The sequence below is a fragment of the Bos taurus genome, chromosome 7 (assembly GCF_002263795.3).
Source record: "Bos taurus isolate L1 Dominette 01449 registration number 42190680 breed Hereford chromosome 7, ARS-UCD2.0, whole genome shotgun sequence".
Taxonomy (NCBI): Eukaryota; Metazoa; Chordata; class Mammalia; order Artiodactyla; family Bovidae; genus Bos; species Bos taurus.
The window spans coordinates 53,809,883-53,825,750 of NC_037334.1; the positions used below are offsets into that span (position 1 = coordinate 53,809,883).

Here is a 15,868-nt window from a genome sequence, read left to right on the forward strand (position 1 = left end):
CAGTGGTCATGTATGGATGTGAGAGTTGGACTGTGAAGAAGGCTGAGCGTGGAAGAATTGATGCTTTTGAACTGTGGTGTTGGAGAAGACTCTTGAGAGTCCCTTGGACTGCAAGGAGATCCAACCAGTCCATCCTAAAGGAGATCAGCCCTTGGTGTTCTTTGGAAGGAATGATGCTAAAGCTGAAACACCAGTACTTTGGCCACCTCATGCGAAGAGTTGACTCATTGGAAAAGACTCTGATGCTGGGAGGGATTGGGGGCAGGAGGACAAGGGAACGACAGAGGATGAGATGGGTGGATGGCATCACCGACTCGATGGACGTGAGTTTGAGTGAACTCTGGGAGATGGTGATGGACAGGGAGGCCTGGTGTGCTGCCTGCAGTCCATGGGGTCGCAAAGAGTCGGACACGACTGAGCGACTGAACTGAACTGAACTGAACTGAAACAAACAAAAGACAAAAAAGCCACACACACACAAAATTACCTAACTGGAGGGCTCCTCCTTCCTAGACATACGAATAATTTATTCAAAGACAGTCCCTATCCTCTAGCACTTCACAGTTCAGCACTGGACACTGTGGGATCCAGCCTGACAGGTGCAGTTAGTGAGCTGCCTGGATTGATTACTGTGGTGGAACCCAAGGGCAATAGGGCAACACATTGCAGGAAAGTGTAAAGTGGAGAAGGACACGGGGACGGATCCATTCATTGATTCCACAAATACTTATCAATCGCCATAGCACATATAGCACAAGGTAAGCGCTCAATATCTGTTACTAGATGCCAGCCACTGTTCTAGGCGTTAGGGGTGCCGCAGCGCACAAGAAATCGGCGGTGGCTCATTTCGAACTCTTGAAACTCACAGTGTTGCAGAGGACTACAGGCAGTGGACGTAATTATGTAAAATTGTGTGAGGTGCCCAGCAGGAAAACAGGCGGCTGAAATTCTTGAAAGGATGTTAGATCCTTCGGTTGGGGGCAGCCGTGGGCTGGTGTTGAGCAGGAGTGGCCGTAAGGGGGCCGGACTGTAGGGGGCGGGAAGACTGCAGGCCAGCAGAGCTGGTAATTTTAAGATGTAAGTATGTTTTGCTTGAGTGGAAGAAGGAGCTTGTATCTAGGGGCGACGTGGTCGCTTGCTACGCTCGGGGTTCTCCTGGGGCGTGCGCGAGTGCTAAGTCGCTTCAGTCCGACTGGGGAATGCATTTTGAGGGTAAGCACGATTGCCTCAGCCTTGGGGGAACTGCAGCCCTAAATTCCTAGATTTTTCATGTTCGGCACATCTAGGCTCTTCCGCTTCCCAGATATGCAGACGCACCGTCTCCGGCTCGGATCCCGGCCGCTGCGCGGGCCCATGCGGCAGCGATCGTCGTTCCTTCGCGGCTCCGGCTGTGCGACCCAGAGCAGACGGGAGGGGGCGGAGCTTGTGCTGCGGACCTAGGCGGTGGCGTGGGCCACGCCCCCGACCTAGACCCCGCCTCTGGACCCCGTTGATTGGGTTATGGTCGCGGAAGGGCCGGGCATCCTCGGAAGGCCCGTGGGTAGGGCTGAGGCGGGGTTCTGATTGGCTCGGCTGGGATTAGGTCATTGCTAGCAGGTTCGGCCGGCCCGGACGCCGGCTGGGCGGCCGAGGCTGCTGTGAGAGGGCGCTCGAAGCTGCAGAAGAGCGAACTGGCGAAGGAGGCGGGGAGGCGGCTGCTGCACTCGCTCGACTGCTCGTTCCCTTCCCGTCGCCGCTGCGGGTCCGCCGCTGCTCTTCCTGCTCCGCGGCCTCTCGGTTACACGCTGTTGGAGCAGCCGCTCTTCGTTCGCGTCCAGGCTCTGTTCAGGAGTCGTGCGCGCCCGCGGACACCGCGCTGAGAGCGAGCCGGCGCCTCACCTGTGGAGCCGGCGGCCGTCGGGGGTGCCGGCCAGGGTCTCGCCGCGTGCGTGCTCCGGACTGCGGGCCGCCGGAGCCCTGGGGGAGGCGCGCCCCCCGGCTGGGCGCCGCGGACACCATGGGGCTGCCCGCGCTCGAATTCAGTGACTGCTGCCTCGACAGCCCTCACTTCCGAGAGACGCTGAAGTCGCACGAAGCGGAGCTGGACAAGACCAACAAATTCATCAAGGAGCTCATCAAGGACGGGAAGTCACTCATCAGCGCGCTCAAGAGTGAGTGCCCCGGAGCCTGGCGGGGACGGTGCCCCGGGGCGGGAGGGGCCGTCGGGTGGCGCTCAGACCTAGGGGTCCCGCCCCCGGCTGGATTTCTGCTCCTGGGCGCTGAGGGACGGGCGTAGACCCTTGTCGCGAGGCGGAAAGGATACGTAAAACGGGCGAGCTAGCAACAAGACAGTGAAGGAAGAGACCCATCACCCGGCCGTTTGCGTTCCGGGGTGACTGGGAGGTGACCGAGCGCGAGTAGCGCTCTGGGGCGCCGCGGGTGGGTGTGCGCGGCACACACAGGTGTCTCAGGAGTGGGACTGGAGTGCCTGGAGCACCGTAGCATATTGGGAAACCCCTTCGCGTCCACGACTCCGGCTTCCTTTGGGGAGAGTTGCCCACTCCTGAGTGCCCAGCCGTGGGAATTGAGCGTGCCCCGCCAAGGGGGCGCTGCCTCCCCTCAGGAAAAGGCGGGTTGTATCTGCTTCGCTCCCTTTACGCTGCTCAAGCCTGCTCAGGGCCGCCGGGGTCTCCGAGAGGTCTCCTTCCCTTCCCAGAGAAGGGCTGGGTAGGGTGGTTGGTCAGCTTGCGATTCTTTGGAGTAGTGGCAGCTTGTAACCCACCAGATCTAGAATCAGGGCCACGTACGTGTGCAGGTTCTGATTCTTGTGTTTAGCAGAAGGTGATAGGGGTGGGAGTACAGAATCAGAGTGTTCCTTTACTCTAAACTGTGGGCGAGGGTTTAAAAATAGAACGAACATATCCTCTCCCTCTCCCGCTCCCTCACTCTCCTTTTTTACCTCTACCAATATCCTTGAAAACTCAAAGGTTTGGGAAGGAATGTCCTCGATCTTCGCTCAGAAAGAAGTTTAAACTTATCCTTAGAGATTTTCGAAGCTTTTGTAAAACCATTTTTGCAAATTTCCCTTTGGCAGGGGAGAAATGAAATTTACATTCTCTGTATGATTTCCCTTGTCATTTGCAGAGCCAGAGAGTGTCTCCTTCTGGCCAAACGAGTGCTCTAGGGATGGATGCCTTGGATTGCTGAGCTCCTTTTTTTGGGTGCCTTTTCTGTTTACCCATTTAAGAATAATTTGGTCCATCTTTTATTTTTAAGAATCAGAAATAACATAAAGGCCGATAGTGGAATTGTCTTTCACTTGACTTTTCCTTTCTCTTTGCTGCATTTCTTAATAGGTGATATCTTTCAACTAGGAAAGCTCGTCTTGGCAGACTGCAGCCGTGGGTCTGAGAATTGTCACCAAGTCTCTTTAAAGGAGACTTAAAGTCAAATGCCTGAGATGTCATTTTGTGAGCCTGTTGCTTCTAAAGATGAAGAAGACAGTGGAGCCCCAGGGCAGCAAGTGGTAGTCTTTTGAGGTGAAATAAAAGTAGAACTTTGGTGTGCTGAGGCTCTTCAGAGGCAGGGTCTCTGTTGGAGGCTGTGACCTGAAGCAAATGAATAGACTCTTTTGTTCATGACCAGGGCCATCCTTGGAATATGTGACCCCTAGTTTGGAGTAAGTTAGGGGCTCACTTACAGGTTGGGCCCACAAATTTTGTTTGAATCTCAGACTGGCTTTAATTGGGCCTCTGCTTTATTCAGCAAACATCTGGAGTTTGTGTGCTCGATATTACCCTGGGCACTGAGGATGTATTAGTGACTGTTCTCTTGTCCCTGTGGCTGTGGAGACTTACTCCATACTAGGCACTGCTTCACCCACAAATTATCTCACGTATTGTAACTCATCTTACAAATGAGAAAGCAGGCTTGAAAGAATCACTAGCTGAGAGTCTCACTGCTCTAAGAGCAGGTCTGTTTTTGAGCCCCCGCAGGGTCTGAACCAGAGATGAAGTTCCTGCTGATATTGAGCTCTTAATTCTGCCTCATTCCTCTTGCCCAGAATGGAGCCCCTGGTCCAAGAGTATTGGAATTTGGACTTGAATTTTGTATCTTAGCCTTGAGTCTGAGGAGAATGCCTGTATGTGACTGGCAGTTTATCTGCTTGCCACTATTTTTAAGGTGTGTGGGGGGAGGAATTTAAGAATTCTTTGGGTAGGAGGAAACAGTACAGGTGATAAAATTAAAGAGTTTTTTAAATTGTCTAATGAATGGACCAGCTCTATAACTTGGGGGAGAGCTAGGTGTTCTAAACTCTTAATATCCAGCTGTTACTAACTATACTCTTCTACTCTTCTAGTGCTTGAACAGGTGCCACATGCCCTCTTAAAGAGGGTAGAGGTGATGATTATTTCCTGAACTTCAGGCATTGTGTTATCATTAGGTCCTTCTTGCATGGTATATTACTATGCTGCTGCTGCTGCTAAGTCGCTTCAGTCATGTCTGACTTTGTGCAACCCCATAGATGACAGCCCACCAGGCTCCTCCAACCCTGGGATTCTCCAGGCAAGAACACTGGAGTGGGTTGCCATTTCCTTCTCCAATGCATGAAAGTGAAAAGTGAAAGTGAAGTCACTCAGTCGTGTCCGACTTTTAGCGACCCCATGGACTGCAGCCCACCAGGCTCCTCCGTCCATGGGATTTTCTAGGCAAGAGTACTGGAGTGGGGTGCCATCGCCTTCTCTTACTATGCTATATACTTACTATGCTAGTATATGTGTATTCATTTTTTGGATCATTTTATCACTTCTGCAAAATGTAAAGTGTTTTATATATATATATATGTAAAAATACATAATTGTGTAAGTAACATTGGTTTAGATGATTCATAGGCTCTTCCATCTCTAAAATTTTATGGCTTTATTTTATAATTAATATGCACAGATCTTTGGGTTTAGATTTCCTTTGTGTGTTAATCTGAGGCAATAATACTGGCCTCCAGGGATTGCTGAAGTTCGGCTAGATCATTGCTCTTTATGAATGAGGAAACTGAAGACCAGAGAGATCAGTAACCTGCCCAAGGCATCACAGCAATTAAGTGTACTTAAACATAAGTTATCTGATTCCAGAGACTGTGCACCTAACTGTGAAGTAGAAATGTTGTGTAGGTCTGTTGTCTATTGAATAAAGAATCTGGTGAACTAACAAACTCCTAGAAGTCTTTCCCTGGAGCTCAAACCTCTGGGCTGGACACAAGGCAGCTAAGCAATAAAATAATTTGGGGCCTACATTTCAGAAACTCCTGCCTTTGGAGAAAGTTCTTGTTTGATGTGGTGATTCCCAGTCAATTTTTTCTGTGCTAATTTGTCTAGACATTTTCTGTGAGCACTCTTTCCTTGACCTGATTAATCTGTCTCAGTCCAGAGGATTCTATATATTTTGGTCCTTTTTTCTTTCTGGAGAGATAATAGAGGCTGGCGATGATGTTCAGACACTTGTAGAATTAAGAGTTTTAGGATTTTCTGTGTTTGGTTCTTGACCTCATCACTTATTGGGCAAATCACTAAGCCTGAGCTCCTCCTGTGTAAAATGGGAAGAGCCACGCTGACCTCCTAGGGCTATTGTGAGCACGTAATGAAACAGTGCATGTAAAGAAAGCACTTAGCTTGGGGCCTGGTGTGTAGTGCTGCTTAGTTAATGGTAGCTATTATTATCTTCCAGAATGTCAAGATTCAGAGCAAGAGTCACTAAGAGCAGAATTGTCTACACGAGTGCACTGAACTTCATTTCTGTCTGTCTCATGGACTTCATGGCAAATCAAATGTGATTTCATAGAACTGAAAGTGAATTAAGCTTTTGGTTTTGAGAGGTGTTTTTCAGGAACTGTTTTCTTTCCACCTTTAGAGTTGGTTTATGGACTTGTTCCTGGGGATATGCCTCTTTCAATTTGACTTCTTTCTAAGATAGAGTGAATTCTCTTAGGTGGGAGGGGTGGGGCAGGAATTCACATTTTAGAATATCAACTTTGTTTGAGATATAATTTGTTCACCCTCTTAAAGCATCTAATTCAGTGGTTCTTAGTACATCCACAGAGCTATGCAGCTGTCACCACAATCAATCTTAGAATATTTTCATCACCTCCAAAAGAAATTCCATTCCCATAAACAGTCATCCCCCACCATTTTCTCCTAAGTCCTCCCTCCCCATTCTTCTGCCCTCCAGCCCTCATCAAGCACTGATGTATTTTCTGTCTCTACTGATTTTCCTATTGTGGACATCAGAAGTGTAATTTTAATAATTTTTGCTTAGATGGTGGTGGGCAACTTGAGCCACTGAGTTCTTGATTGGAATTTCAGGTGGGAAACGTTGAACCATAAGCTGCTCTCCTACAGTGGGGTTTAAGCAGGGGTGACGTCCCAGAGACTGAACTGTGTCCTAGGGGAAAACCCAGTTTTCTCATGAGATGGAAAGATGGATTCATTCTAGTTCCTGGCATTTTCAAGGATGCAGAAAGTGAAAGTGTTAGTAGCTCAGTTGTGTCTGACTCTGTGACCCCATGGACTAGCCTGCCAGGCTCCTCTGTCCATGGATTTCTCCAGGCAAGAATACTGGAGCTGGTTGCCATTTCCTTCTCCAGAGGGTCGTCCCAGTCCAGGGATTGAACCCGAGTCTCCTGCATTGCAGGTGGATTTTTTATCATCCGAGCCACCAGGGAAGAGACTACCAAAACTAGAACAAGGATCCACCCTCTTCTGTCAGTCAGCTTTCAGTCAAGTTGGGGCAGAGAGTGTGATACTGAATAAAGCCTTTCTCTGGGGTTGGTATCTTGTTGGGTGACACTTTTTTTTTTTTAAGTAAAGTGAAATGAGTGTATCTGTGTTTCTCCAGTTCAGCCTGTAGTTTTCATGAGACTTTTTGGGTATGATATGCCTTTATCACTGCATTCTCAGAGGTTAGTAATTCTGACCTGCATCATGTTTCCAAGGCAATCACAGTGAATTTTAACAGAAATAAATTAATAAGAATGCCAGTAAAAAACACAGCAGTAAATTTTAGCTGCTGTGTATTTGTCTGTCAATATCAAATCTTAAATTCAAGGCACCTTTATCTTTTAACAGAAATAAGAATTGTAGAAATCTGTCATCATAACTGTATATGAACAAAGCAAAATGCTGTATTTTGGACCTTGAACCAAGTGGAGAGATGGGTAAAAAGTCTGATATACTTAAGTGAGGTCATACTTAAAAGGTTTTTTGCTAAGGCATGAAGAAAGAACATTTAGATAGTGCATTCAGTTCAGTTCAGTCGTTCAGTTGTGTCTGACTCTTTGTGACCCCATGAATCGCAGCACGCCAGGCCTCCCTGTCCATCACCAACTCCCGGAGTTCACTCAGACTCACGTCCATCGAGTCGGTGATGCCATCCAGCCATCTCATCCTCTGTTGTCCCCTTCTCCTCCTGCCCCCAATCCCTCCCAGCATCATGGTCTTTTCCAATGAGTCAGCTCTTCGCATGAGGTGGCCAAAGTACTGGAGTTTCAGCTTTAGCATCAGTCCTTCCAAAGAACACCCAGGACTGATCTCCTTTAGGATGGACTGGTTGGATCTCCTTGCAGTCCAAGGGACTCTCAAGAGTCTTCTCCAACACCACAGTTCAAAAGCATCAATTCGTCGGTGCTCAGCTTTCTTCACAGTCCAACTCTCACATCCATACATGACTATTAGAAAAACCATAGCCTTGACTAGATGGACCTTTGTTGGCAAAGTAATGTCTCTGCTTTTGAATATGCTACCTAGGTTCCAAATAGGAAAAGGAGTACGTCAAGGCTGTATATTGTCACCCTGCTTATTTAACTTATTTGCAGAGTCCATCATGAGAAACACTGGGCTGGAAGAAGCACTAGCTGGAATCAAGATTGCCGGGAGAAATCTCAATAACCTCAGATATGCAGATGACACCACCCTTATGGCAGAAAGTGAAGAGGAACTAAAAAGCCTCTTGATGAAAGTGAAAGAGGAGAGTGAAAAAGTTGGCTTAAAGCTCAACATTCAGAAAACGAAGATCATGGCATCTGGTCCCATCACTTCATGGGAAATACATGGGGAAACAGTGGAAACAGTGTCAGACTTTATTTTTTGGGGGCTCCAAAATCACTGCAGATGGTGACTGCAGCCATGAAATTAAAAGACGCTTACTCCTTGGAAGAAAAGTTATGACCAACCTAGACAGCATATTAAAAAGCAGAGACATTACTTTGCCAACAAAAAAGATAGTGCAGTACTTAAGGGGGGGAAAAAAGAATGAAATTTAAATAGTTTTGATAGTATTAGCTAGAGGGCATTCTTGAGGCTCAGTGGGGCCCTGACTTCATATTGTGGGCGGGAAAAAAGTAAAAGTTATCTCATATCTACATTCTTAAATAATGCAAGCTGTCATTAATTGCCATAGTCTATATGTCCAGTCTGATAGATGTGTTCTAGAAGAAGCATAAAAAGAAAGTGAAAGTGAAAGTTGCTCAGTGTGTCCAACTCTTTAAGTACTCCAGGCCAGAATACTGGAATTGGTAGCCATTCCCTTCTCCAGGGGATCTTCCCAGCCCAGGGATCGAACCCAGGTCTTTTGCATTGCAGGTGGATTCTTTACCAGCTAAGCCACAAGGGATGCCCAGAAGAAGCATATATGTCTTCAGTGTATTGAAAATTGTTTCTAATCCTCCGTTGGTAACTGCTCTTCTGCATTTCACAATGATCTGGATTCTGAACATTAGTAATACTAGTGGGCATTCTCTTTATAGAAGTCCTTCCACAGGATGCCTTCAAGAATACACTGGATGTGGCTCTGGCCCCTTTATGTAGATGGGGAGCATATCTCAGCATTAAGTTCATTTAAGAAGTGAACTCTGCAGAATTAACTTGGAACTGGTAATGTGCAGGCTGAGGAGACCCAGACCTGGGGCACATCCAGGCCTCTGTTATCAGGCAGACTTGATGTTCAGTCAAGCTCTAGCACATACATTCTGTTAAGACCTTGGGAGCATTGTCAGTTTTCTCAACAAACAAGCAAACAGAAAACCTGGAACCTTGCCAGCAGCTCTTGTTCTCGAAAACTCACCAAGGGCCGGCCCTATGCTAAGTGCACGCATTGTCTCATGAGTCCGTAACCCTGTCCTGCGAGGTGAGTACTCTTATTCACCTGCATTTTGCAGTTAGGGTAACTTGTCTCAGGTCACAGAGCTAGGAAGTCGTGCAGGCAAGTTTTGAACTTGGCAATGGACTGCAGGGCTTCTCTTAAACATGACCCATCAGTGCTTCAATAAACACTTCGGCAGTGAAGATACAAATTCTTCAGAGAGCTAGACGCTAAACAGGAGAAACGTGCAGCAGGTGTTAGATTAAGTGAGAATATTGGACCCATTGTTTTTCACTCTCTGAGTCCTGGTTGCAAAGAATAGCCAAGATTTGTATTGTGCTCTGAAGTTTTGTGTTCTCATCATCGTGGGATTAAAGAACCATTGTAGGCTAGTGAGGCACAAGTAAGGGTGCCTGACTACTTCTTGGCTTTTTGAAGCAGTAGAGTTGCTCTTTGGGGGTAGCACTGATTACCAGTGAGTCTCTCTCTTCTTTTTAATGTTATTTAGAAAATGCATACTTTTCTAACATTTCTTTTTTCAGTTGAAATATTAAAAAATTGAGATATAATTGACACAGAACATTTTTTAGTGTTAGGTGTACAATGTCATGATTCGCTATTTGTATATATTATGAAATGATCGCCACAATATGTCTAGTTAACATCCATCACCATACATATATTACGAATTTTTTTTCTTGTGATGAGAACTTTTAAGACGTCTTCTCTTAGCAGCTTTCAAATTATAGTACTATTAACTATAGTCACCATGCTATGCATCACATTCCATGACTTATTTATTTTGTGAATGAAAGTTATTCTCTTTTAACTGGGTAGTAGAGAGTTGAACATGGAGGCCAAAAACCTGTTCCTGGGTCTGATTTGTTAAGATAAATAGTTTGTCCTTTTTGCTCATTAAAACGAGAGTGGAAAAAAAATCATCAAGAGTGGTGTGCTTAAAAACACGTCACCCTTTTGTACTTCTTTAGGATTTGATGTAGGTTTTTGCAGTAGTGAGATGAGTCCTTCGTTAATAGTATAAACTCCCAAAGGCTCTTCAGTGCCGACCTGCTTTGTTTAGGACTAATATTATTTTTTACTTAACAAATCCTAAAGGATCAAATGCATATGGAATTAGGTAACAAAAAGTTTTTTTCTCAGCTCTTTTGCTTTGCTTTAGCACCTTTCGAATAAAAGAAGAAAAAGCATTTCCTAATTATTTGTAAATGGTGGTAATTTGCAATACTGACATTTGGAATATTACTCATACAAATATAAACATCTGCAAATTATATCCAAACAAGATTTTGTAGTTTTTATATAACACTGGCTTTGAAAAAAGTCCTTCCACTTTAATCCAGTTATTCAGTTCTGGATTGGACTGAATAAATTGCATCTATAATCTGTAAATAAATTGCATCTATAATTTCCCACGTGGCCCAGTGTAAAGAATCCGCCTTCAATGCAGGAGACATAGGTTTGATCCCTGGGTCAGGAAGATCCTCTGGAGAAGGAAATGGCAACCCACTCCAGTATTCTTGTCTGGGAAATCTCATGGACAGAGGGCTGTATTCATTGGGGTCGCAAAAGAGTTGGACACCACTTAACGACTGAACGACAATAATCTATAGCACTCAGCCCACTGATTTGAGGCTTAAGTTCCCCCTTCCCTCCTTAAAAAAAATATGATTAATAGACTTTATTTTTTAGAGCAGTTTCAGGTTTACAGAAATATTGAGTGGAAAGTATAGAAAGTTCCCATATAGCCTCTCACACCCATTTCTCTCAGTACATTTGTTACAATAATGACATAGTGTTATAACTCAAGTCCATAGTTTACATAAGGGTTCATTCTTTGTGTTGTATATTCTGTGGGTTTTGAGAAATGTATTGACCTTAACAGTATCATGCAGAATAGTTTCAGCCTGTGAAATACATGTCTTTGTATGGACATATGTTTTCATTTCTTATTTAATTTCCCACCTAGGAGTAGAATTACTAGGTTGTATAGATAAACTTAAGTTTAATTTTGTAAAAGCCTGCCAAACTCTATTCTGCACCAGAGGCATCCTTTTAAATTCCCCTCAGCATCATCCAAGGGTTCCAGTCTCTCCACATTATCACCAATACCTGCTATTGTCTGTCTTTTTGATTGTAGCCGTCCCAGTGGGTGGGAAGTGGTACCTTTTGGTTTTAATTTGCATTTCTGTGATACTTACAATGTCCAGCATCTTTTCATAAGCTCATTGGCCACTGATGCATTTTCTTTGCTGAAGTGTCTGTTCAGATCTTTTAGATGGGCACTGTTTACATCTCGGATTGTTTTTTAATCCTTTTGTGCGTGCATGCTCAGTTTCCAAGTTGTATCTGACTGTGACCCTGTGGACCATAGCCCACCAGGCTCCTCCGTCCATGGGATTTCCTAGGCAAGAATACTGGAGTGAGTTGCCCTTTCCTTCTCCAGGATATCTTCCTGACCCTGGGATCAAACCTGCATCTCCTGCATTGCATTCTTTAACACTGAGCCACCTGGGAAGCCCTTAATTCTTTTACTTTTTCCGTAAAACTTTTGATGAGTAAGTGAACACCATTGGGTATACTTTATTTGCCCTCATTTGGGGACTTTTTGCTTCTACTTGCTTCAACCTCAGATGTACTTGACTGATCAGTTTCACATCCCAGGGCTTGAAAGGTGATTCTGACAAGGCTATGGTTCAGATTTCTGCTCTAGTTAGGCCAGTCAGCGTCCCTCTGGGGAGAGGCCCCAGGCTGAACTTCCTAATGCTGGCCAATGTAAGCTAATGATCACAAACCCCATGAATTGACAAAATGAGAATGGGTCAGGGAGAAAGTGTTGTCACCATGAAGCTATTGGGGAAAGCAGTTCATGAAGGTGACTTTGTTACCCGGTCTAGGCCATTACATTTTAAAAAGTTAGCCAAAGGAGAGATGCCAGTATGAAGCTAAGTGTCATACACTTGTGACTGACTCAAGTTTTAATTTTTAAAATTATAACCCAGTATGTTTTAAATTGTATATCTTAGGCCATCACAGGAAGGCTTTCATTCAACAAACATGGAGTCTTGCTTTGCTCTTACTATGTCATCCAAGCCTTGGCCTTGAGGAAGGGCTTTTAAGGTTGTGGTAACAGATGCAGAAGTTTTGAGGTGAGAGGAATTATGGGGTGTCCCAGGGCTTGCAGGGAGGCCAGTGTAGCTGGAGCAGAGCGATGGCAGATGAACAGGGAGAGAGGCTGGGAGCCAAGTCCTCGAGGTCTTGACTCCCAAAGGGACTTTGAGTTTCATTCTGAGTGTGATGGAAAGTCAGGGGAAGGTTGTGACATCATCCTTCTTGTGCTTTAAGAGATTATGGGGACCACTGTGTAGAGAATAATTTAGTGGGGCAAGAATGGAGGCAAGGGGAGCAGTTAGGAGGCTGTATAATAGGTGAAGTAAGAGGCAGTGGCACCTTGGGCAGGGGGCAGCATTGGAGATGTAGGTCAGATTCTGGGTGTTTTTGGAAGTCCAGCCCACGAGATCACTATTTGATCAGATTTAGGCTTTGAGACTAAAAATCAAGAATGACTCAAATGTTTTTAGCTAGAGCAGTTATGTGAATGATGGTGCTATTTTCTGAAATAAGGATCACTTGGGAAGGATTAGGTTTGGGGGAAGATGAACAGTGTAAATGGATGACCTAATCTTATAGTGCAAAGACAAAAAATTATACATTTCATGAATACACTCATAAAAGAACCGCAGAGTGTGGAAGTGTACAGAGTAAAGCACCCCCTTGCCTGAGTTAGCCACCGATGTGCTCTTTTACTCGTCCTTTTTCTGTGCATATTTGTTGTTTTCATAAGTGGAGTTATAGGATATGAATTAGTCTGTGTTTTGCTTTTCTGGTTGGTATTATGTCTTAGAGGTCTTCCATGTCAGTACACATATACAGTGTATTCTTTTAACACCTGCAGAGAGCACTGCTATGTGGCGACACCATGGCTGATTTACCCCTTCTCCTGTTGAGGGATATTTGGATTGCCTCAGTTTTCACTATCAGAGAAAGTGCTACAGTGATGATTTGCACACTTTGCTTTCTGTGTGGGTCCTAGTAGTTCCATGGGGGTAGATTCCTTAAAGCGGAATTATTGCCAGCTCCAATCTATTTATTTATTATTTTTTACAAGCTCCTTGACATTGACTCTTTAGGTCCTTGGCATCCCTGTCTAGTTGGCATTTGTCTGGCACTGTTTTAAGTGTGTTGTTAGATTGTTTCTGAAGCTTAACGTTTTGCTTTAATTGGAAGCAGCCTTAACAGGACAAGCTCTTCTTTTAGGTGCTGGCATGGATTCTGAAGGAACCAGGGACTAGAAAAGAGAGAGATTACAATTAATTGGCTGTGTCCTAATTAACATTGGACCTGTCTGATATCCTTTCTGAGCTCTAAGTTCTTACAGATAAAATGGGACATGGGATGTGGCTTTGCCCATATCTAATAGGCTGTTCCAACCTCAAGTTTCAGGGAAATCACATTTGTTAGGGTGAGGAAAATAGCCTTGGTGGCCAGAGGAATATTTACAAATTAGAGTCACTGGAGTTTACACATTTTGTAGAAACGCAGAGTGGAGAAAGAGAGGAAATAGTAAGGAAAACAGCTTGGCAGTGTGGGCCAGAAGCTGTCACGGCATGTTTATATCTGGCTCATTTCACCTTGGTAGGAAGGCATGGAATGCTGCAGGGGGTGAGCCTGGAGGCTTGGGCAGTGTTACTATAGTTAGAAAGTGGAGATTCCTGGGGCTGGAGGGGGCTGTCTCTGTGTGTGTGTGTTTTCTTTGCCAGATGGATAAAGGGTTGAGGGGCTTGGGAATTCTGGATCAAACCTTGCTAACTGGCTGGCTTCCTTTGGCCAAGCCAGTAGCTACGATTTGATTCCTGCTGCTGCCACACAGGAAAAGCCAAAATAAATCCCATTTTACATGGTTTGTAAAGACACCACGCGTTGATTTCAGAGCTCATCTGATCTTGCTGTCAAATGTGCTTTTAAGTTTATTCCAGGCTGATTTGAACACTTTGAAAAGATGAAGTGGCTTCTCCCGTGAGACTTTAGGTAGGTTTCCAGGTAGATCGAGTTGAACTTGAGGCTATTTCTGTGCCACAGAGACTGTCAAGCAGATTGAGCCCAAACCATAACAGATTCCTGACTGTATCTTGTTATTACACTGGTGGGTCAAGTGTACAAGATTATTATCAGTTGAGCAAGTGAGATGAAATTAAAACAGCATTTTTACTTTAATTCATACCTATGTTTCTTTTTAAAAAATTTATGTCACTAATACCTGTAAATAGTACACAATTTAGAAGGGACAGGAAGGAATGCAAGCATCCTTAGATGCCTCCTGTCTCCAGATTCCTGGTTCTTCTACTGGAGACAGCATTTCACCCATTCTTGAGTATTTTTCAGATATAATTTATGCATGTGCCAGCAAATACATATTTATATATTTCTCCGGTAGCAAGCCATATGCACTGTTTTGCATATATTTGCATTTTGTACTATTTTAATGCATTTTGAATATTATTCAACTTTGGTACATATAGAGCAAATTCATTTTTAGCATTGCATTGTATGGCACTGTATGGACATAATTTATTTAATCAGGCTTCCTGGGTGGCTCAACTGGTAAAGACTCTGTCTGCAGTGCAGGAGATGTGGGTTCGATTCCCAGGTCAGGAAGTTCCCCTGGAGAAGGAAATGGCAACCCACTCCAGTATTCTTGCCTGGGAAACCCCATGGACAGTGGAGCCTGGTGGGCTACAGTCCATGGGGTTGCAAGAGTCAGACATGACTTAGTGACTAAACCACCACCAAATAATAGACATTTAGATAATTTCCAACCTTTTGCTACTATAAGCAATGCTGCTGTGAACCTCCTGGTACCACCTGTCATGGGCAGATGAGTGAGTAGATCTGTAGGGTGAATTCTGGAAATGGAACTGCTGGGCCAGAGGGTGCGTACACTTTTCATTTCAATGGGTATCTCATAGGAGTGCTTCTGAAAAGTTCTGAGTGAACTGAATTTTATAAATCACATTTTTGGAGTCGAAAGGGAATCCATCATTTGATTTATCGTAGAGTGGCGCCTGCAATAAAGCAGTGCTTCGGGTTTTGTCCATTTCCTACTCCTCAGTTTGTGTGTACTTCATTCTGGGATCAGAAGTGACAACAAAATTGTTCCCTAAAATGAGCCAGAGCTGGACTGGTGATGCCTTGCGAGTGGGCCCCGGAGAGCTTGTCTGTGCCTCTGGTGAGGGTGCAGTGGAGCGCTGTCTTGGTGCAGTGTGTGCTTTACTTGGGAGGTTTGTCACGTGTGAAGGAGGGCAGGCTCCCACATCTGTTGACAGAAGACTTTTATTCTGAGCCAGTAGGCACAGCTTGTCTGTCTGTGAAGCTTTTCTGGGAAGTGGCAAGGGAGCTGGGCATTTTCGTCTGACCTCTCTCTGCTGCCTGCCTCTTCAGCAGAGCTTGGCACTTGCCCTGATGGAGGGCACGTGTTGTCTGTGGTCTCTAGTTCAGTGCCTGGGACCACTCACACTGTGGTGGAAGGCTCCTGGTAATGGGGTTCTGGGATGGGGCGAGCATAGTGACTGCTCTGGTTGCTCGGCGTCTTCAGGAGGCCAGGGAACCATAGACCGTCCACAGTACAATGACTCCTGGCAGGTCAAGAGGATCTCTGGGGAGCTAGCAGAGGACTTGGGGAAAG

At 45.1% G+C, this 15,868-nt stretch overlaps 1 protein-coding gene across 3 annotated transcripts in view; it reads left to right on the forward strand.

Moving 5' to 3' along the window:
* Positions 1 to 1,657: 1,657 nt before the first annotated feature.
* ARHGAP26 (Rho GTPase activating protein 26) overlaps positions 1,658 to 15,868 on the forward strand; it is a 473,317-nt gene continuing 459,106 nt past the window's right edge. For 2 of the 3 annotated variants that reach the window (XM_024994422.2, XM_024994425.2), the window contains exon 1: positions 1,658 to 2,150. In XM_024994422.2, coding sequence (XP_024850190.1) covers positions 1,997 to 2,150 — 154 coding nt within the window. In that variant the 5' untranslated portion in view covers positions 1,658 to 1,996. The remainder of the gene's footprint in view (positions 2,151 to 15,868) is intronic. The other variant, NM_001205522.1, reaches the window with a different exon arrangement.